At 35.0% G+C, this 20,683-nt stretch overlaps 2 protein-coding genes across 2 annotated transcripts in view; one reads left to right on the top strand and one right to left on the bottom strand.

The window, feature by feature from the left end:
- LOC133181781 (chromodomain-helicase-DNA-binding protein 1-like) overlaps window positions 1–15,255 on the top strand; it is a 30,154-nt gene extending 14,899 nt beyond the window's left edge. Inside the window, exons 12-39 of the mRNA XM_061316371.1 lie at window positions 994–1,187; window positions 1,426–1,553; window positions 1,667–1,883; window positions 1,999–2,088; window positions 2,278–2,468; window positions 2,751–2,886; window positions 3,139–3,191; window positions 3,323–3,473; window positions 3,600–3,752; window positions 5,130–5,351; window positions 5,666–5,811; window positions 5,909–6,008; window positions 6,101–6,263; window positions 6,517–6,635; window positions 7,244–7,467; window positions 8,126–8,265; window positions 8,460–8,595; window positions 9,503–9,653; window positions 9,792–9,899; window positions 9,997–10,272; window positions 10,447–10,563; window positions 10,662–10,840; window positions 10,986–11,091; window positions 11,703–11,857; window positions 12,360–12,478; window positions 12,921–13,016; window positions 13,406–13,597; window positions 14,002–15,255. Coding sequence (XP_061172355.1) covers window positions 994–1,187; window positions 1,426–1,553; window positions 1,667–1,883; window positions 1,999–2,088; window positions 2,278–2,468; window positions 2,751–2,886; window positions 3,139–3,191; window positions 3,323–3,473; window positions 3,600–3,752; window positions 5,130–5,351; window positions 5,666–5,811; window positions 5,909–6,008; window positions 6,101–6,263; window positions 6,517–6,635; window positions 7,244–7,467; window positions 8,126–8,265; window positions 8,460–8,595; window positions 9,503–9,653; window positions 9,792–9,899; window positions 9,997–10,272; window positions 10,447–10,563; window positions 10,662–10,840; window positions 10,986–11,091; window positions 11,703–11,857; window positions 12,360–12,478; window positions 12,921–13,016; window positions 13,406–13,597; window positions 14,002–14,285 — 4,346 coding nt within the window. The 3' untranslated portion in view covers window positions 14,286–15,255. The remainder of the gene's footprint in view (window positions 1–993; window positions 1,188–1,425; window positions 1,554–1,666; window positions 1,884–1,998; window positions 2,089–2,277; window positions 2,469–2,750; window positions 2,887–3,138; window positions 3,192–3,322; window positions 3,474–3,599; window positions 3,753–5,129; window positions 5,352–5,665; window positions 5,812–5,908; window positions 6,009–6,100; window positions 6,264–6,516; window positions 6,636–7,243; window positions 7,468–8,125; window positions 8,266–8,459; window positions 8,596–9,502; window positions 9,654–9,791; window positions 9,900–9,996; window positions 10,273–10,446; window positions 10,564–10,661; window positions 10,841–10,985; window positions 11,092–11,702; window positions 11,858–12,359; window positions 12,479–12,920; window positions 13,017–13,405; window positions 13,598–14,001) is intronic.
- Window positions 15,256–18,822: 3,567 nt separating this feature from the next.
- The window catches only part of LOC133181780 (alanine--tRNA ligase, cytoplasmic-like), a 31,309-nt gene continuing 29,448 nt past the window's right edge, over window positions 18,823–20,683 (bottom strand). Inside the window, exon 22 of the mRNA XM_061316370.1 lies at window positions 18,823–19,055. Coding sequence (XP_061172354.1) covers window positions 18,861–19,055 — 195 coding nt within the window. The 3' untranslated portion in view covers window positions 18,823–18,860. The remainder of the gene's footprint in view (window positions 19,056–20,683) is intronic.

Here is a 20,683-nt window from a genome sequence, read left to right as displayed (position 1 = left end):
AGTAATGAGTGGACATGCATCCAGTTAAAGATTAATTATTGAGTTCAGTGTGGGAAGCTGTTAGGGCATCTCTGATCAAGCAGGTCTTATCTATATCTCCAGGGAATTGGGCAGAAAGAAAGAAAGATCTCTGTAGTCTAAGTCTCTTAATTGTAATTTATGTCTGTAAAAATACATAGTTACTGGAACCAGCCTTTTATTTTTAAAATAAGTTTGATATAAAGGTATTAAGATCAATTTGAATTTGTATAATTAATTCTAATATTTTTTTTTCAACTATCAATTTGCAGTGTCATGTCTCACAAAGATGACAGATAGTTGCAAACTATTTTTTCAATGTAATAAAAAACACTGTAATTATTAGTATTGATGATTTATTAGGCTGCACCTTAGTTTCATTTATTAAAAACAAAATATAATGAGTAAATAAATTTTCACTCTAAATGTTTAAGCAAATTGTGAACACCTCTCACATCTAGAAAACAGTAGTGATTTGGTACCTTCCCTGAAAAACCCAGCGGGGGTATTTGTCCCTTTGGACAGTTGTAGTTTGGTTTTGATAGAGATGAGGAGTGTTGCAATGGTCACTAAAAATAGGATAATGTTTTAATTCATTTTAAATGCTGCTACTCCCTCTTTTTACATGTTTTGGTCTGAGTTTAATTAAACTTGGTACACAAGTGATCATAATTCTTACCATTTGGTGTTGTCATACTAAGTTTCAAATCCAGTAGCCCATTTCGCAAATGAGTAAAATTTTACAACATTCTTATTTCTTTGTTTCATAAGACAATGCTTCTTTTTTTTTCTAAAAGATTATGTTCACAATATATACTAATGTGAAAGAAATACAATTTTTTTAATCTACTATGGCTAGGATATTATTTGGAGAAATGGAAATTTTTTGTTTTAGTTGTAAGTTTCATTGGTAAGTAAAAACCAGTGGAGTTACAGTCTAGTCAGAGACTCATTTACATTTTCATTACATTTCAGCTCACTCAAATCAAAAAATGGCCAATGAGAACAATGGTTACCCTGACTACCTGTGTAAGTGGCAAGGTCTTCCATACTCTGAGTGTACTTGGGAGGAGGGGGAATTGGTGTCACGGAAATTCCAGACCCTCGTTGATGAGTACAACCTTAGACACAAGTCACAAAGGACACCTACTCCAGCCAAATACTGCAAGGTTAGGCTTTTAACAAAGATTCTATTGTACAATCAGTTACAAGAAATCTGTGAAAAGGATTCCATTTGTAAAGTCAATTATAAGGAATCTTTGGAAAGGATTCCAATTGTACAATCTCTGTGGAAAGGATGTGAGGTCAATGTCCTAGTTTTTAAAAAAGTTTTGTGAGAACAGAAATATTTTTCTTAGGTCTGTAGTAGAGATTCATTGAGTTCATATTCAAAATTTTATGTTTCAGGCTCTTCGATACCGTCCAAAATTTACTCCAATGAAGAATCAGCCTTCATTTCTTGGTGGAGTTAATAATTTAGTCCTTAGGGACTACCAGTTAGATGGTGTAAATTGGCTTATGCATACATGGTCAAAGTAAGTTAGCTATCATGTTACTATGATTTTAATGATTATTACTATGTGATAAATCTTTTAAAGATGACTTATTGAAGTAAAAACAAAATAAATTGTCTTTCTTTTTTTTTCAGAGAAAACAGTGTGATATTAGCAGATGAAATGGGACTAGGGAAAACCATTCAAACTATAGGATTTTTATCAATTTTGTACAATACATTCCAAGTGTATGGACCTAATTTACTTGTGGTACCATTGTCTACTATAGCAGCTTGGCAGAGGGAATTTAAGCTGTGGGCTCCAGAAATGAATGTTGTTGTATATTTAGGAGACATTAACAGTCGGAACAAGGTGTATATTTTATTTGATTCATAATACTTATATTATTTTAGTGACAATTGTGTGTACATGTGCATTTCTTCATCCATTTACTGTTGAATCCATTGGTTGACTTAATACTATACAGATTAGAGAACATGAATGGTGCCACAGCGGGAACAAAAGGTTAAAATTTAACGTCTTGGTTACAACATATGAAATCCTCCTAAAGGATAAGGTGAGAATGATTCATAATATAACATGAAAAATAGACAATTATATTGTGAAAATCATTAAATAAAGTTGACATTTCTTTAGAGATAGTCATAGACTGGAATACTGGGCTGCACTAATAACTGTATTCATTGTTTAAATTCTCTCCTAGCCTGTGTCAAGTGGACTGTACTAATGCTGACTTTGTTTACAGTCTTTCTTAGGTAGTGTTAATTGGGCTGTACTAATGGTAGATGAAGCCCATCGCCTGAAGAATGATGATTCTCTTCTCTACAAAACTCTTTTTGACTTTAACTCCAACCATAGACTTCTGATTACGGGTACCCCACTACAGAATTCCCTTAAAGAATTGTGGGCTCTTCTTCACTTCATCATGCCAGACAAGTAAGTGCTGGTCTATAACTTTCTTCTCTTGAGGAAAAAAAAGGGTATGATACAAGTATATACAGACAAATTTCTAGACATACTGTACATGTACATTTGTTTTAAGACTTTATCTGCAGGTTAATTTGCATGTACATTTTTTAAATCTTCAGCAATTGAGAGTAATTAAAGTTTATATACATGTACATTTGAAATCTTCAGTATTTTACAGTAATTGTTTAAATATCTATCTCACCATGAAATCATTCCTTAAATGTATACTACAGTTGTTTTGTTATAAAGGTTTTACAAGTGGTCTGAGTTTGAGGAGAAGCACTCTTCTGCTCAGAAAACAGGATTTGTGGGTCTTCATAAAGAATTAGAATCATTTCTGTTACGGCGTGTCAAGAAAGATGTAGAAAAATCACTACCCGCCAAAGTAAGTGATTATTTTAGAGTTTTATAAAGGTAGCTTTTGTTCTTGTATTTAATACATTTAACATGTGTAAAGGTTACTTATTTCTGGACTTGGTTGTTGCATTAAATGTGTGTAAGTACTATTTATATCCCGAAGTTAATAGTAAACAACTCATCTAATTTTTTTTCTAATAAAGTAAACTTACATTCAGTCTATCCATGAACAAAGACTTGATTGCATGGTATTTAAAAACGTGAACATGTATCTTTTCAGACAGAACAGATTCTTAGAGTAGAAATGTCATCCATACAAAAGCAGTATTACAGGTGAACACAGTTTACATGTAAATGTGTTGTACTTAACATCTGTCCTACATTTGTAAATTTCTTTTGGTTCTTTCTTGTAAAATAATGTAGGAGAAAAAAATTTAGACAACATTTCTATCGTTTGTTTGTAGATGGATCTTAACGAAAAACTACAAAGCATTAAGTAAGGGACTGAAGGGCAATGTGTCAAGTTTTGTCAACATTATTATGGAACTGAAAAAGTGTTGTAACCATGCTCAACTTATTAGACCCCCAGAGGAGGAGCCTGCAGACAGATTAGCGGTAAGTTTGACAAAGTCAGGAGTAGAAGACTAGATTTGTTTTGTGACAGTAAGTCTGATATAGAGAGGAATAGATTTCTCATTCATGTGATTGTATCCTGACTTTCTCGTGTTCTGTGTTTTGCAGGCTTTGATCAAAGGCAGTGGGAAACTGATTTTGCTGGACAAACTGTTGCTGAGGCTTAAGGAATCAGGTCATCGAGTCCTAATTTTTTCCCAGATGGTGAGGATGCTGGACATTTTAGGAGAGTATCTACAAATGAGACATTTTCAATACCAAGTAAGTTTTCCTTTGAAAAAAAATCATCAGATCTGATTGTACAGAATAATTATGTTTTAAGATTAGTTTTAAACATTTTTATTATTGTTTTTGCCCTGTCCGTCCGTCTGTCTGTCTGTTTATCTGTTTGTCCGCAAAAACTTTAACATTGCCCATAACTTTTGATTGGTTGGAGCTATGGCTTTCATATTTCATGTGTATTCCTTGTGACAAAACCTTTCTTTCGGTACCACCATATTTGACCTTGACCTTGTAGTTTGACCTAGTTTTACAAAATTTTACCCAACTTTAACCTTGGCCATAACTTTTGAACAGTTAGGGCTTTCATACTTCACAAGTGTAATCTTTTTGACAAGACCTTCCTTTGGATACTAACAACTTTGACCCTTTGACCTTGACCTTGGAGTTTGACCTACTTTTGAAAAACTTTAACATTGACCATAACTTTTGAACGGTTAGTGCTAAGGCTTTCATACTTCACATATATAATCCTTGTGACAAGACCTTCCTTTGGATAACAACAACTTTGACCCTTTGACCTTGGAGATTGACTTACTTTTGAAAAACTTTAACCTTGGCCAGAACTTTTGAACAATCGGTGCTACGGCTTTCGTACTTCACTTATGTAATCCTTGTGACAAGACTTTCCTTTGGATACCAACAACTTTGACCATTTGATCTTGACTTTGGAGTATGACCTACTTTTGAAAAACTTTAACCTTGGCCATAACTTGTGAACCATTGGTGCTAGGGCCTTCATACTTCACATTTGAAATCCTTGTGACAAGACCTTCCTTTGGGTACCAACAACTTTGACCCTTTGACCTTGGAGTTTGACCTACTTTTGGAAAACTTTAACCTTGGCCATAACTTTTGACCCTTTGGTGCTAGGGCTTTCATACTTCACATATATAATCCTTGTGACAAGACCTTCCTTTGGATACCAACAATTGTAGTCCATTGACCTTGACCTTGAAGTTTGACATACTTTTGGAAAACTTAAACCTTGGTAATAACTTTTGAAAGATTGGTGCTTCAGCTTTCCTATTTCAGCAGTATATTTTGTGTGAGAAGGCCTTTCCTTAGGCACCATTATTTTTTACCATTTGACCTTGACCTTGATGATTGACTTACTTTTGAAAAACTTTAACCTTTTCCATATCTTTTCAATGGTTGCTGCTAGGGCTCTCATATTGCACAGGTATATTCCTCGAGACAAGACCTTACTTTGGGTACCAACATATTTGATTTGCATTTGAGAAAGTTTAACCTTTGCTATAAGTTGCCATACGGGGGCATCAGTGTTTCACAAACACATCTTGTTTTCACTATTATAAAAATTTTCAGTGATACTTATAAGTTGCTGCACTGTTTCAGAGACTTGATGGCTCTGTAAGAGGAGACCTAAGGAGACAGGCCATGGATCATTTTAATGCTGAGGGCTCAGAAGACTTCTGCTTCCTCCTGTCAACACGAGCAGGGGGACTTGGTGTAAATCTTGCCACGGCAGACACAGTCATTATTTTTGACAGTGATTGGAACCCCCAGAATGATTTGCAGGCACAGGCCAGGGCACACAGGATAGGGCAGAAAAATCAGGTAAAACAAAATCTTGAGACTGATAGAATTCAGATTTCACAAACAAATGTTTAAAAGGTTAAATAAATACATTATGTACCCTTCTGTAAGCATAAAGTTTGCCATTTACAGTACAGTAGCAGAAATATGTAATAAATCATATAAACATGAACTGAAATTTATGTAGGGTCTTTTGGTTCATACAATGTATGTACATGAACATTGTATAATTAGTTGTATGTAGCTACATGTATACATGTATGTAGTTGCAAAGCACAATCATCCAAATCTTGAAGATAAAATTAGAAAGTAATGGGTATGTTCCATATCTACAGGTCAGTGTATATAGACTAGTCAATAAAAACAGTGTAGAAGAAGATATTGTAGAGCGAGCCAAAAGGAAAATGGTGCTGGATCATCTAGTGATACAAAGAATGGACACCACTGGTCGAACAGTACTCAATAGGGGCATTCCTTCCAAGTAAGGTCTTACACTAATTGTATCAGGTTACTGGGAAATCTCTTTCATAATGTTTCGAGGTGTTGTAATAAACATTTGATTATCAATTGTGTTATAGTAATTCTACCCCATTTAACAAAGAGGAGCTGAGTTCCATTCTGAAATTTGGTGCTGAAGAATTGTTTAAAGAAAACGAAGATGATGAAGATGAACCGCAGGTAAAATTGAGATTTTTTTATTATTAACTTATTTTACACAGATTGATTTTGAGGTACATATGTATTTTTTTGTGATTTGTTATTTTAAATAGGTGGATATTGACGAGATTCTGAAGAGGGCGGAGACCCGGGACATGGAGGAGCAGAACACAGGAGTAGGAGATGAACTACTGTCTCAGTTTAAGGTGGTCAGTTTTGAGAACATGGAGGATGAGGAAATAGAACAGACACCAGGAACAAAAACGGAAGAGGAAGGTAAAGCCTACACTTGTACATACATCTATCATCATACTTCTATTTACTATTATTACATGTATTTACAACAGATAAAACATTTACATGTACTTTCAAGTATGGATCAAGAGATTGCCTCCGAAAGCCATGTTTAGCAAATTAGGCAGATGATATGAAGAGATCTGTATACAAGACATACATTGAATTATATTTAACCTATAGTATAAAATACAAAATTCCAACTAAAGCATAACAGAACTTTTTTTTTTCAAAGATAAGTCATGGGACACAATTATTCCCGAGGCTGACAGGCGGAAAATTGAGGAAGAAGAGGAACAGAAAAGATTATTAGAACTTAACCTGCCACCTAGACCCCGAAAATCAATACAACAGGTAGACATTTCAATTATAATTGTATAATAGAATTATGTTTCCTTTTATAAGGGCTATTATAGAATCAAATGGTAGTGGGGGCAGGTTTGATTTTAACACTGCTCAATAAACTTGTCCCCTCCCCCTTTTCACTTGCATGTATTTATATAGTTACCATTACATGTATATTATTTGTAAAGAATAATACTATGAATGTTATAAAAAAATCAGTTGTTTTTTTTTTTACCAATTTGTCAAGAATGCTAGGATTACTTTTGTTTTGTCAATTTTTACTTCCCTCTTAATGACAACAAACAATGAAAACAATGAATGAAGAGACAATGTGTTAGATTTAAGATCAGATTGTTAACAATTTTAATTCTGACTTGCATGTGAAGAACCATCTGACTTGCATGTGAATAACCATGAATATTGTCAAAAGTAAAACTTGACCCAGGCATACACATAATTAAAAAAAGAAATACATTGTACAGCTGAAAATCACAGTCACCTTTTGAGTAAGTTAGGTTACACACAAATATTAGATATTGGAACAGCTCTTATGATGATGCTTGTAATTGAAAAAGAACTATCTAAATGAAAAGTTTCTAATCTGTTCTTTTTGTTAGCCTCAAGTTGGTGATGATTCAGATGACAATGGTAGGAAGAAGAGTAAAAGGAATGTAGATGATGATGACAGTGAAGAAGATGAGGATGAAGATGATGATGATGATGATCAGCCTCGAAAACGAGGTCGACCAAAAATGTCCAAGACATCTGTTCGGGGCTTCAATGACTCAGAAATCCGAAGATTTATTAAAAGCTTTAAAAAGTTTGGAAGACCACTGACAAGGTTTGTGACCTATTTATCAAAAGAAGATTCAATGAATAGATTGCTGACAAAATGTTTGGGGGGATTTAAATTTCTGCGCAGTAGTGATCCCTAAATCGACAAACATTGATCCTCCACGTTCCAAAAAGTATAATGTTTATATAGTACTATCAGCTGTCAATGTAGTGCATGGATTACTAAAAAAACTTTCACTGATTCCTACCCAGTCAAGCATTCATTGTCTTTACTGCTTCACATCTAATTGATTTTAAGGGCATACACCATGAATACACCATATTCTTTAGATAAATTGATCTCTAACTTAGTATCTTAAATATTGTTTATGCGTGGCACACAGAAAAGCAAACAAATAGAAGATTATTGATACATTAAATGCAATCATGGGACAGACTCTTTGGACAGATTTAGCTCAGTATAGACTGTGAATGTTTTGCTATACTGACAAAATAACATAAACAGTGGAAGTAGATTGTAATATGTTATAAATTCTGAATAGGTCGCTATCATAGATATATAGAAGCTTAGGATCTAAATCTGTGTGCAAATCTTAGTTTCATAGCGTATGTTTGAATGAAGGAAGGAAATATGGACTCCCATACAAATGTTTTTCTTTATATACATGTATGTATATGTAGCTTTGTGTAAATTGAAATTTCAGATTAGATGCTATAGCATGTGATGCTGAGCTTCAAGAGAAGTCAGAGAGTGATCTACAAAGACTGGCACAAGTCCTGACTAAAAGCTGTGAACAGGCTATGGAGGAGACCAAAAATAAAACAGATACAGAGAACAGTGAAGGCTAGTAAAACTGTTATTACACATATTGTCAAATCAGTAACCCATGCTTGGTTCCTTTTGTAAATCTATATACAATATACATGCATATGCAATATTCAGATTAAAAACTTCTTTTTGTCGTATTATGATTTCATGCACCATTGATAGATTAGTTGAATGATGTAACTAATGTGTGGTATGTTTAATTTGTGTAGGAACTAAGAAAGGTAACAGAGGACCTTCCTTTAAGATATCCAGTGTGTCTGTGAATGCCCAGGCCATTGTCAAGGCAGGACAAGAGTTAGAGCCCTTGGCAGCAGTCATTCCTACAGAAAAAGATGAAAGAAAAAGGTAGCAGTCAGAAGTTGTTCCTCGTTATTCTTGGTATTTTTACTAGTAGCTTGTGGAAGCTTGAGAATGCTAGTTTGTGTCAAACAGTGTGATGTAAAATTTCCTCTCGCTGAAATATAAAGCTCACTCTAAAATCAGTCATCATTGATGTCAAATAAAGTGACATGTATTGCCTTATTGCTAGACTCATTGAACTGTTGCTCCAATCCCTTATTTTTTAATTAGATTTTGATCTTTTCCTGCTCTCAATATTTTTTAAAATTTGTTCTTTCCATACTCCTGATATTTAATCAGGAGGATTGTATTTGTTCATTGGTTTATATGGTGTCCTTCAGTTTAGTGGATGGGGCCTCAAATGCAGAAAATATCATGGGGCCTAGTATTCTTTTTCACCAGTTTACTTTCTCAACTTTGTTTCTCTAGAGAACTTTTTTTTTTTAAATGTAAAAAAGAAGTGACAGGAACAATATTCGAACATGTATGTAATAACTTTCGATCTAAAATTAATAATTATTGAAGTTTTATGAGAAATTTAAGCTGATGACTTTAAAAGTTTTTATACAAAACTCTGATTATAAAAATGTGTGAATTTTCTATGAATAATTTATGAAGGTATGGTTGCAGGGTATTTGTACATTATGTCATGTTTTGATTGGCTATTTGTTACATTATGTCATGTTTTGATTGGCTATTTGTTACATTATCAACGTGCCTCTTTGTAAGCTTGGAAATACATGCATTAGGTATACCAGAACTAGAGAATTAAGTAACAGAAATGCCATTAAGAATTTATCATTGATCCAGAAAAAGCTGGGATTGATAAGTCCATAAATGCTTATTGAAAAAAAGCATGTTAAGAGCCCTCTGTTTTTTGAAAGTAATTATGAAAAATCCTCTTATTTCTCAGGTTCCAGCTTCCTTTTAAGGCAAAGGCTGTACATTGGGACTGTATATGGGATATAGAGGAGGACTCTAATCTTCTGAAAGGAATCTATGAATATGGATTAGGCAGCTGGGAGGCCATTAAGATGGACCCGGAACTTCAGCTGCATGACAAAGTAATTAAACAGTCTCAACAATGTTTCAAGTGTTATGTTATTGTTTTATTATTGTTGTTGTTGTTGAGGATATCGTTTTGTTCAAATTTCTTTATACCAATGAGATGTAGTTTTAAAAATCATTTAATTTTTTTTAAGATTTTACCAGATGGAAGTGATCTGAAACCTCAAGGTAAACATTTGTCTACAAGAGCTGACCATCTTCTGAAAGTGCTCAAAAAGAACTCTATTCAGGAAAATGGAGGGGTAAGCACAAATTCTTTAATATGATGAAAATATTTTTCTTACACATACATGTAAATGATGTTTTAGTAAATAACCCCATTTCTATTATGATTTTTAGGACACTGTGTCAACAGGAACAGGCAGACCTAGAAAAAAGAGGAAGGGTAAACCCAAAATTTCTACAGCAGAAATTATTGAGAAAGACTTCAGTGATTCTGAAGAGGATTCTCGTGTTAATTTTAACAATAATAGTGCTACTAGAGAAGAGAACAGTCATGATAGTATATTAGATCACCTGAAAAAGAAGAAAAAGAAAGACACTTTTAGGAGTGATAAAATTCTGGAGGAGGAGGATACAAGGGATTCAGTGGATTTAAAGAAGAAAAAGAAAAAGGTAGTCCAGAAGGGAGGGAAAAATGTCTGTAGTACGGGAAGAATCTTATTGAAATTATATATACATGTATATACTGTGTAATTTTGAACAATTGAAATGTTTTAAGAGAAAAAAGGAATTGTACAGATTTAAAGATCATTAATCATTGTCATGAATAACATTTGTGTTATCCAGGCAGCCAAAAAGGGAAAGAAGAGTGATGCTATGCATTTCACTGCTGGTGCTGTACCTGTACCTGTGGCTCTGGAGACAGAGTTCAGTGGGGAACTTCCAAGTGAGGTGTTCTCCAAGGTAAGTCAGGTTTGCTTTGCATTGGGAGTTTGAAGCATTCTTTAGATGTTTTGAATTTTATTAAGGGCCATTTTAGAAAGGAAGTATTTTCATTTCAGTGTAAAGAAATGATGCGACCTGTGAAGAAAGCTTTAAAACGTTTAGATAACCCTGATGAGGGTCTCTCAGACAGGGAGCAGTTAGTCCACACTCGGCAGTGTCTGTTAAAAATTGGAGATAGGATTAATGAGTGCATGGCTCACTATAATGACCCTGAGATCATTAAGCAGTGGAGAAAGTAAGATTTTATATATCACATACGTGTTCATGTATCATTGAAAGTGCAGTACAGTGTCATAAAGTGATTACTTCACTATTTAATTCTCTTTTTGTCTCCGATATTAAGCCTTTGTAAACTGAGACTGATTTATTGTGCTTTACAGTTTTCTGTGGATATTTGTATCCAAGTTCACAGAGTTTGATGCCAAAAAGCTTCACAAGTTATATAAACATGCTCACAGAAAACGGGAGGAGGAGCAGGAACAAGAGGTAACACACTTGACCAAAGTTCATCAACAAACAATAATGGAGTCTTGTTCTTGTAATGACTTCTGTTAACAAGAGGTAACACTCGTACATTCAAAGTTCATCAGCAAACAATAATGAAGTTCTTGTAATGACTTCAGTTTACAAAATTGCAAGGTTAGGCATTTTCAAGCAAATTTTCAGGTGATACTAAAAAATTTCGTATGACATGACTTCTGTTAACAACATTGCAAGGTTAGGCATTTTCATGCAAATTTTAAGGTGATACTTAAAAATTTTCATATGGCATGACTTCTGTTAACAACATTGCAAGGTTAGGCATTTTCAAGCAAATTTTCAGGTGATACTTAAAAATTTTCATATAACATGACTTCTGTTAACAACATTGCAAGGTTAGGTATTTTCATGCAGATTTTCAGGTGATACTCAAAAATTTTCATATAACATGACTTCTGTTAACAAAATTGCAAGGTTAGGCGTTTTCAAGCAAATTTTCAGGTGATACTCAAAAATTTTCATATGACGTTTATTGGGCGACATTTTTCTATGCAGAGTAGCCCTTAAAATTCCATTGAATTATTATCTTAGTTAAACAATCTTGTTTTTGTCTTAAGGGAGGAAATAATAAACCACAGACCTCGGAGAAGCCTGGGAATCATATAGACCGACCGAGTGAGGGTAAGAAAAACAAGAGACCAGCAGAGTTTGGTGAGGCGGAGAAAGCCTCCAAGAGGCAGCAGCATGAACATAGGACCAAAGAACATAAAAGGTGAGCCAAGTTTTTTTTTATTCATATGTAAAGCTTAGTGTAACTATAGTCTCGGCTTTGTAGTATTTGTATTGGCATGCCTTTACATTTTCTATGTAGAATGTGATACTCGTATGTATTTTTTTTATCTTGTTCATTTTTACAGAAAAGAAATTATTACTATGTTGCATTAATCCAAGAATGCGTAATTTCTAGGAAGTATGTTAATTGCATGAAAGATTTCTAGTTCTTAAATTTTTAATTTGCTTATAGTATCTAAGTAATTTTGTATTCATAGATGTTGTTTTTAAGTAAATTTGCATTCTTAGACAGTGTTTAGAAATACAATGTACATCTAGTTGTCCCTTCACTATCTCAGTACCTTACAATTAAAGGTTTTTTTTGAAAGTAGAGAAATTCTAACTCCAAGCAGTATCAAGAAATATTCGTAGAAATGAACAAGTTGCCACATTGTAATTTTGTTGGCCTGAATTTGATTTTGAGTTTTTGTTTCCTTCTTAAGTTCCACCTCAGTAAGTAATGGTCCCCGTCCTAGCGCCAGCACCAACAGCTTAAGTCACAAACATGGTGTCCTTGATTCTAGTCACGACTCCAACTCTAATGATAGGTGGACTCATGCTAGTCCCTTAGCAAGGGCTGAAGATCAACCTAGAAATAGGCAAGTCATTTGTGTGTGATGTCTAATGGTTCTTGGAGATGGAAGTTCTTGGGGGTCCTTAGGTATTAACTCGGGGAGTAATGAATTGAAATTGTTTTTTTAACATAGACACAGTAGCAACAAAGAAAGAAATAAGAGTGTAGCTTATTTTTCAGAGTTTGATTTGTAGCTGATTTCTAACTAGGAAGAAATCTGACTGTTTATGTGAAAAGCCCTTGGTTACAATGCATGCTCTGTTGTCAAGTTTTATGTTTCTACCAAAAGTAGCTTTTATGTTTCTTTTATTTGCATTCAAGTTACACATACATGTACATGTATTTGCAATTGGAAATAAGAGGTAACCTCTTGTGCGAAAGCTTTGTACAAAAGACCTTGTATAATTAAGTTTTTTCCACCTACCTTTAGGTATGACAGTAGTTCAAATACCTACGGGCGTCAGCAGCATTATCCAGAAAGGAGTTACCATGGCAATGACCCCAGATTTGGGGATTCACACCACAGGTCAGTTCCTTGCCTTGTATGTATGAATAAATAAATAAGAAATTCATTGATCAGAGTTCTAGTGATGAAACTTTACTCAGAGGTATAATCAGGATACAGTCATTTTAATTAAAGGTACTAGTATCTGAAGAATTTAAGATGAATTGTCTTTGTGCACATATGTTTATACACATAGAACAACTTGCATAAATTCAGGTCAAGGATTCAGGAATTGGTCATATACTCATAAATATAAATAGTACAAACTGATTAAATACTTCTTAAGTTGCCTTACAGTCCTTAGTTGAGAACACTTCTAGATACATGTACATGTAGTAATTAGCTATTGATTATGTTACTTACATGTATATGTGAAGAAGGTTTTCACTTAGTTGTACATTGTATTTCAGATTCAACAATGATCGGCGAGAGTATTCTTCTAGTCACACATATCATCGTGACAGAGGCGATCATTCATCTAATTATCACTCTCATCATGATCATCACGGTAACTACCGGTCAGATCACCGGGGTGACCGTCGTCCAGAGTACGGACAGTATGGTCACCGAGATTACGGCAGCACCCGTCCTGACAGCAGTAGGTAGGTGTATACAAGGGAAAAAATATATGTCCTTACAATAAAACAGTATTGATTTTACAGAAAAGTATGTTCAACAGCCCAGGCCTCGAGACCATAAACTGAGAACAGACTTGAGTCAAAATTTCGATTCTTTATTTAACATATGTACTTCAAAATTTGCAGGTTTGTATATTCCAATTTAAACATATGGTGAAAATTGTGTTTCATTATCAAAATTATTTCAAAAGTTATATTGATTTGAATTTTGACTTGAGTCTGTTCTCAGTTTATGGTCTTGGGGCCTGACCTTGTGAAAATTAATTACATGTAACATATCCAAAAAGTAATAGTTTCAGTCTCCCCCAGTTATGGTGTCTGTTTGCAGGGTCTGTCAGAGTTGATGAATTGTTGCCCTTCTTTTTCAGTTACCAGTCGCATTCAGATAGGAAACGTAAAGGTGACGTTATCCCAGACCGTCGATCTCAGAAGGATCCTCGTTTTCACGAGGACACTAGTCGGTCATCATTATACTCCAACTCCAGTCAAGACACCAAGATTTGATCCCATCACCCTTATAAATCCATATCTGGAGTGGAGATTGGCCATTACTCACCTATCAATTCCCAAATATGGGAGCCTTCCATTCAATATCACCAGTCATCGTCTCTTCTGGAAGTCCAGCTTATCAGAATCATGTGGACTGGGCTAACTTTTTAAATCTCACTGCCACATCTTATAAGATCAGTGCATTTTATTTGTGCAAGACACATTCTGGAAAATGTGATAAATTATTTTAGTTTGCAGGCCTCGCTCATCTGTGGATTTATCTTTTCAAATGTGAGAAAGTCTGCCCGTTTTAAGTGTGTCAGTTGTTTTTGCTTGTCAAGCATTGTACTACAGACTGAACCATTTTAAGTTTGCTGTTTTATTCATGTGTATGTCTTTGTTTCATGTTTTCTCCCACTTCTACGTGCAGCTGGTTTGAAGAAATTTGCATGAAAGTAGTACCTGGTTTTATTTTCTTAAGTGTTAATGAACTTTTCATTTGAGAATTCATTTTGATTGTCACACAAATAGTGCTCAAGTTTTTAGTTATATGCAGTGCTCCACATTAGGGTCAAGTTTAAGTTAAAATGCAAAAAAGTGTACATGTACTACATAAGCTGTAATTTATAATAATATTTCTTGATTAGAGTGAATCAAGTACTTTTCAGTGTTTTAATAGAATAAACAGAAAATTAAAAAAAAAAAAATATTTGCAAGTCCATAAACAAAGGAATGATTACAAATTATTTCATGAAAATGATTTATTGTGTTATCAATACTATCCTGCAAAAATTTTGTGACAACATTGGAAATTGGTCTTGTATACAATTCTGCTTGATGCAGCTTCAATATTTCACCTGCAATTTTTCATATTTAATTTATGAAGAAGGAAATTACATGTACCAAGAAAAGACCTGAAAGCAGATATGCTGATCTCATCCTACTGCAAGTGCTTTGTGCTACGTATCTGTCTGATGAGAAAGTCTGTGATAACATTTGGTTAAACCCCATGTTTATGTGTTCATTTGTGAGAGAATGAGTCAAATTCATTCATTTATTATATGATGTACATATTCATTTTGTATGTAAAATATTGTATATATGAAATAAAAGTGGCAAAGATATAGAATTCATTGATGAGTATAATGTTCATTGAAGACCCACTTTAGACAGTTTTGAAGAGGAGGGTACTAGGATGTAGAATCAATATGCCTTTGTCTGACTAATTGGGTGTCCATCTGTTTCCTGTGAAGACTGCATAATTTCTGAATTGAGGAACTTGGCTCATACTTTGCACAGCATTGCTCCAGATGGGATTTATCATGTCCCACAACCAAGATTGATGGGTAAATGTGAACCTCACAGAATCCAGAATGTGAAATTCCTGCCTGGGCTATGTATTGTAGAATTAGTAAAAGCTTGTAGTAAACAAGCTAATTCAGAGAATTTGTGCCCCCCCCCCCCCCTCCTTTAAGAAAAAAAGGCAGAGTTACTAAATATTAAAAATTGCATTTATTGATATGAAGATTTGATTGCTTATTCTTTAAAATGTGTACAGATTTTTTATATAAAATATTTATCACACTGAATAATGATTTTATGAGATGTGTACATGCCAGATGTCATAGTTTCTTCATTTCATATGTTGAATACAATCATTTAGTAATGAAAAAAAACATTTAAAAAAAAGAAGTCAGGATCATCGGGGATTTGAACCTGGGATCTCTCACATCCAAAGCGAGAATCATACCCCTTGACCAGCAAGGCACTTGACATTGGTACATATCAAATGCAAACAGCGGTCACATATACATGTATATATTCACGTTCGATATTTTCAACATTTTACACAACAAATGGTGTCTAATTTAGCCTTTACTAAACAGTTCTAATAGATGTAATTAGAATATTAAGTCTGCAGAAAACCGGTATTATATGTAATAATTCTCCACATGCTCCTGTGCTAAAAATAGTGTTCATAATACAAACGGAGTTACTCTAGAACTTTGCGTGAGATCGATGCCAACAACTTCTGACCAAAATTTTAAAAAACGGGGCAGGGCCATAGGGAGTTACGGAATAAAATTTCATTGCAAAAGCTCAAAAGCTTATTAAGATATAGCCCGGATACGTTAGTGATACACACAGAATGTATAAATTTACGACCTTGACCTTTTGACCTTAAAATCAATAGGGATCTTTCTTAGGCCATAGGGAGTTGCGATATAAAATTTCATTGCAAAAGCTCAAAGGCTTCTCAAGATATCGCTCGAAAACAAAAATGTTAAAACACAAAATTTATGAATTTATTACCTTGATCTTTGACCTCAAAATCAATAAGTCTTCCTTAGGCCATAGGGAGTTATGTGAAATTTTTGTTGCAAAAGCTCAAAGGCTTCCCGAGATATCGCACTGAAACAAAAGTGTTACAGACAGAAATACGGATGGACAGACCCTAATTAATATCCCCCCACTTTCGGTGAAAGCGGCGGACAACAAGCAGGATGATTGTGATAAGAGTGTGAAATGAACCTTGCCAAACTGCATTTCATCATTCTTCTTTTTGTATGAGATTTTGAAATTTATGTCAACGTCCTTTGGCCTCATTAAAAATGCTTGTCAGGGGTGTGCAGTTAAAAAAAATTAAGTACTAGCCCACGGGCTAGTAACAGCAATAAAGTTACTAGCCTCAAGTAAAAAGTTACTAGCCCAATTGTGGGAAGGGGGGGGGGGGGGGCAGTATATTTTGAAAAAAATAGTTTATTGTTGAAAAAGTCAGGGTTTTAAAGTCATTCTTTTTAAGAAATAAGTTCAATTCTCACTAGTAAAATTGAATCATGTATAAATTAATAATTAAGATAGAAAATAAACATAGGTAATCAGAGATTACAGAGCTCACCTCAACGAATGTTGTCTTTAAGTAAGGCAAAGTCCCACACTAAACTAATAATCTAGGAGTGTGCACCCCTAGATGCAACATTTATGCAATTTTGGTCTGATAGGGCTTGCAGTTACTTGGGAATAGACTTATCTGAAAACTTGAAACTAGTCACTCATCCAGAAAATGTAAGTCAAATCCAGCATCCGAAGCAAGTTTTGAGATTGTTCGTCCCTTGATGCATCATCCATGCAAGTTTGGTTCAGATAGGCCTTATAGCTACTTGGAAATGAGATCTGCTCCAAAAACTTTAATCTGGTTACTCATCCGGAAAATGTAGGTCAGATCCAGCATCCGAAGCAAGTCCAGTAGTGTGAATCCTTAGATGTACTAGTATCATCCAAGCAAGTTTGGTCAATATAGGGTTTATAGATACTTGGAAATGACATCTGCTCCAAAAACTTTAACCTGGTCACTCATCCGGAAAATATAGGTCAGATCCAGCATCCGAAAAAAGTCCAGTAGTGTGCATCCATAGATGTATCATCCATGCAAGTTTAGTCAATATAGGGCTTATAGTTACTTGGAAATGAGATCTGCTCCAAAAACTTTAACCTGGTTACTCATCCAAAAAATATGGGTTAGATCCAGCATCCGAAGCAAGTCCAGTAGTGTACATCATTAGATGTATCATCCATGCAAGTTTGGTCAATATAGGGCTTATAGATACTTGGAAATGAGATCTGCTCCAAAAACTTTAACCTGGTCACTCATCCAGAATATATAGGTCAGATTCAGCATCCGAAGCAAGTCCAGTAGTGTGCATCCTAAGATGTATCATCCATGCAAGTTTGGTCAATATAGGGCTTTTAGTTACTTGGAAATGAGATCTGTTCCAAAAACCTTAACCTGGTCACTCATCCGGAAAATATAGGTCAGATCCAGCATCCGAAGCAAGTTCAGTAGTGTGCATCCTTAGATGTATCATGCAAGTTTGGTCAATATAGGGCTTATAGTTACTTGGAAATGAGACCTGCTCCAAAAACTTTAACCTGCTCCAAAAATATTAACCTGGGCATTCTTTAGCTGAAATTGCAGCATCTGAAACCTTGACTGCATGGTACAATGAAACACACTAGAAGCATCCTCCATGTATCTCTGACTAATATAGGCCATAGAAGTACTTTGAAAACAAAACTGCTCCAAAAACCTTAACCAGGGACGCCGACACCGACGGTATTACATAAGCTCCCCCACTTCGTTGAGGTGAGCTTAAAATCCATTTAAATAAATTATCTTCCCTTTTTCTGTGCATTGCACTAGCTCATATAAAATGAAGTGAAAATCTTTTTTTTTTCATCTTAAATCATTAAATACACTGGAAATATATTTTATATAAACCACATAACACTTATCTTTCAGTTGATTGAGTGATCGTAAATAATTTAATGAGATATCTGCATGTATTTACCATAAACAGAGGAATAGAGGAAATTCGGATTAGAAAAAAAAACGATCGTTTTTGGAAGTAAATAAGTCAGGAAGTACTGCAAAATGGATAAGATTATGGAGATTTACGAACAATAGGAGCATGCTCCCTGGAAAATTTTCATTGGTTGGGAATTTAATAGCAAAAATTGAGTGAAAATACCGATAGTGATTTTCATGTCTTACATTGATAGTTTTAATTTTTACTAGCCAAAGGGCCTACCTCCGTGCAGGAAACTACTAGCCCGACCCCCAAAAATGGTAGTCCCGGGCGTCGGGCGATGCTAATTGCACACCCCTGCTTGTACACACTCTAAGCCTGAGATATGAAATCTGAACTGACACAACAAAAGACATTATTATAATTATGTACTAAACTTTATTATTATAAGTTAGTTCCTTATGGTAAATATCAGACAGAGACTGCTGTAAATCTTTACTCCTGTCTGCGTCTCTGATGGAGGTTATGTAAAGCTGTTTTCCATCTTTAGTTTTGGAGGACTTTAGCTGGATATCTTGGTTACTAATTACTGTCATCAGCTGTTGTTTTAACCTCGGATCACAGCTCTGTCAGAAGGAAGAGAAGCTAGTTTACAAATAATGTCTAAATCTCACATTATAAATTCAAGCATACAGTATGTTTTATAAGTTAGACCTCGGTGTTGGAGCTTTGTCAATGGTATGAGTCATCTATCAAAACATTTTAAAAGGGTTTGGACAAGTCTAGCACAATAGACTGTTGGAAAAGTTTTTTTCTTATTTGAGATCCCTTACTTTCTACTCAGTCAAAAAAACAAATTATGATAAAAGATCAAAAATACACGTGTAGATCACTTAACAAAGATCAAATAAACCTACACTGAAGCAATGTAGATCACTTACAAAGATCAAGTAAACCTACACTGAAGCAATGTAGATCACTTAAAGATCAAATAAACCTACACTGAAGCAAGGCAAGTCTAAAATATAACAAGAGGCCCATGGGCCACAATGCTTGCCTGAGTAACTGGCCTTGCTGTTTTTCACCTGATTTCCCCCCTTGTAGTACTTATTGTGGCCCCGCCCTACCCCAGAGGTCATGATTTGAACAATTAGAATCTACACTACCCCAGTAAGCTTCCACTTAAGTTTCAGCTTTTCTGGCCCAGTGGTTCTTGAGAAGAATTTTAAAGATTTTTCTTACATATTTCAATGTGAAAATTGGATTCCCTTACTGGCCCCACCCTACTCCCAGGGGTCATGATTCGAACTATTTAGAATCTACATTACCCCAGGATGCTGTCGCTTAAGTTTCAGCCATTCTGACCCAGTGGTTCTTGAGAAGAAGATTTTTAAAGATTTTTTCTACACATTTCAATGTAAAATATGGATTCCCTATTGTGGCTCCGCCCTACCCCCTGGGGTCATGATTTGAATAATTTAGAATCTACACTACCCAAGAATGCTTCCACATAAGTTTCAGCTTTTCTGGCCCAGTGGTTCTTGAGAAGAAGACTTTTAAAGATTTTTTTTCTACATATTTCAATGTATAACTTGGATTCCCTATTGTGGCCCCGCCCTACCCCCGGGGGTTATGATTTGAACAATTTAGAATCTACACCACCCAAGGATGCTTCCACGTAAGATTCAGCTTTTCTGGCCCAGTGGTTCTTGAGAAGAAGATTTTTAAAGATTTTTACTACTTATTTCAATGTAAAACTTGGATTCCCTATTGTGGCCCCACCCTACCCCCGGGGGTCATGATTTGAACAATTTAGAATCTACACTACCCCAGAATGCTTCCACATAAGTTTCTGCTTTTCTGGCCCAGTGTTCTTGAGAAGAAGATTTTTTAATGACCCCACCCAAATTTTGTCTTTTCTTGATTATCTCCCATTTGAAGGGGGTTTGGTCCTTCATTTTTTCAATTTAAACTCCTCTTCACCCAAGGATGCTTTGTACCAAGTTTGGTTAAAATTAGCCCAGTGGTTCTTGAGAAGAAGTTGAAAATGTGAAAAGTTTACAGACGAAAGGATGACGGACAACGGCAGATCAGAAAAGCTCACTTGAGCTTTCAGCTCAGGTGAGCTAAAAATTGCAGTAAGATGTTACTCTAATGCAGTGAATGCACCATGCAAACTGGCTTGGTCACTTATGTGGAAAATAAAGGCCACACTGAGCAATTGAGGCATGATTGCATAATGAAATCCCTCATC

This window comes from Saccostrea echinata, unplaced genomic scaffold (genome assembly GCF_033153115.1).
Source record: "Saccostrea echinata isolate AGI-Se365-2 ecotype Australia unplaced genomic scaffold, CSIRO_AGI_Sech_v1 ptg000009l, whole genome shotgun sequence".
In the NCBI taxonomy this organism is placed as follows: domain Eukaryota; kingdom Metazoa; phylum Mollusca; class Bivalvia; order Ostreida; family Ostreidae; genus Saccostrea; species Saccostrea echinata.
This window is presented reverse-complemented; position numbering and strand designations above follow the sequence as displayed.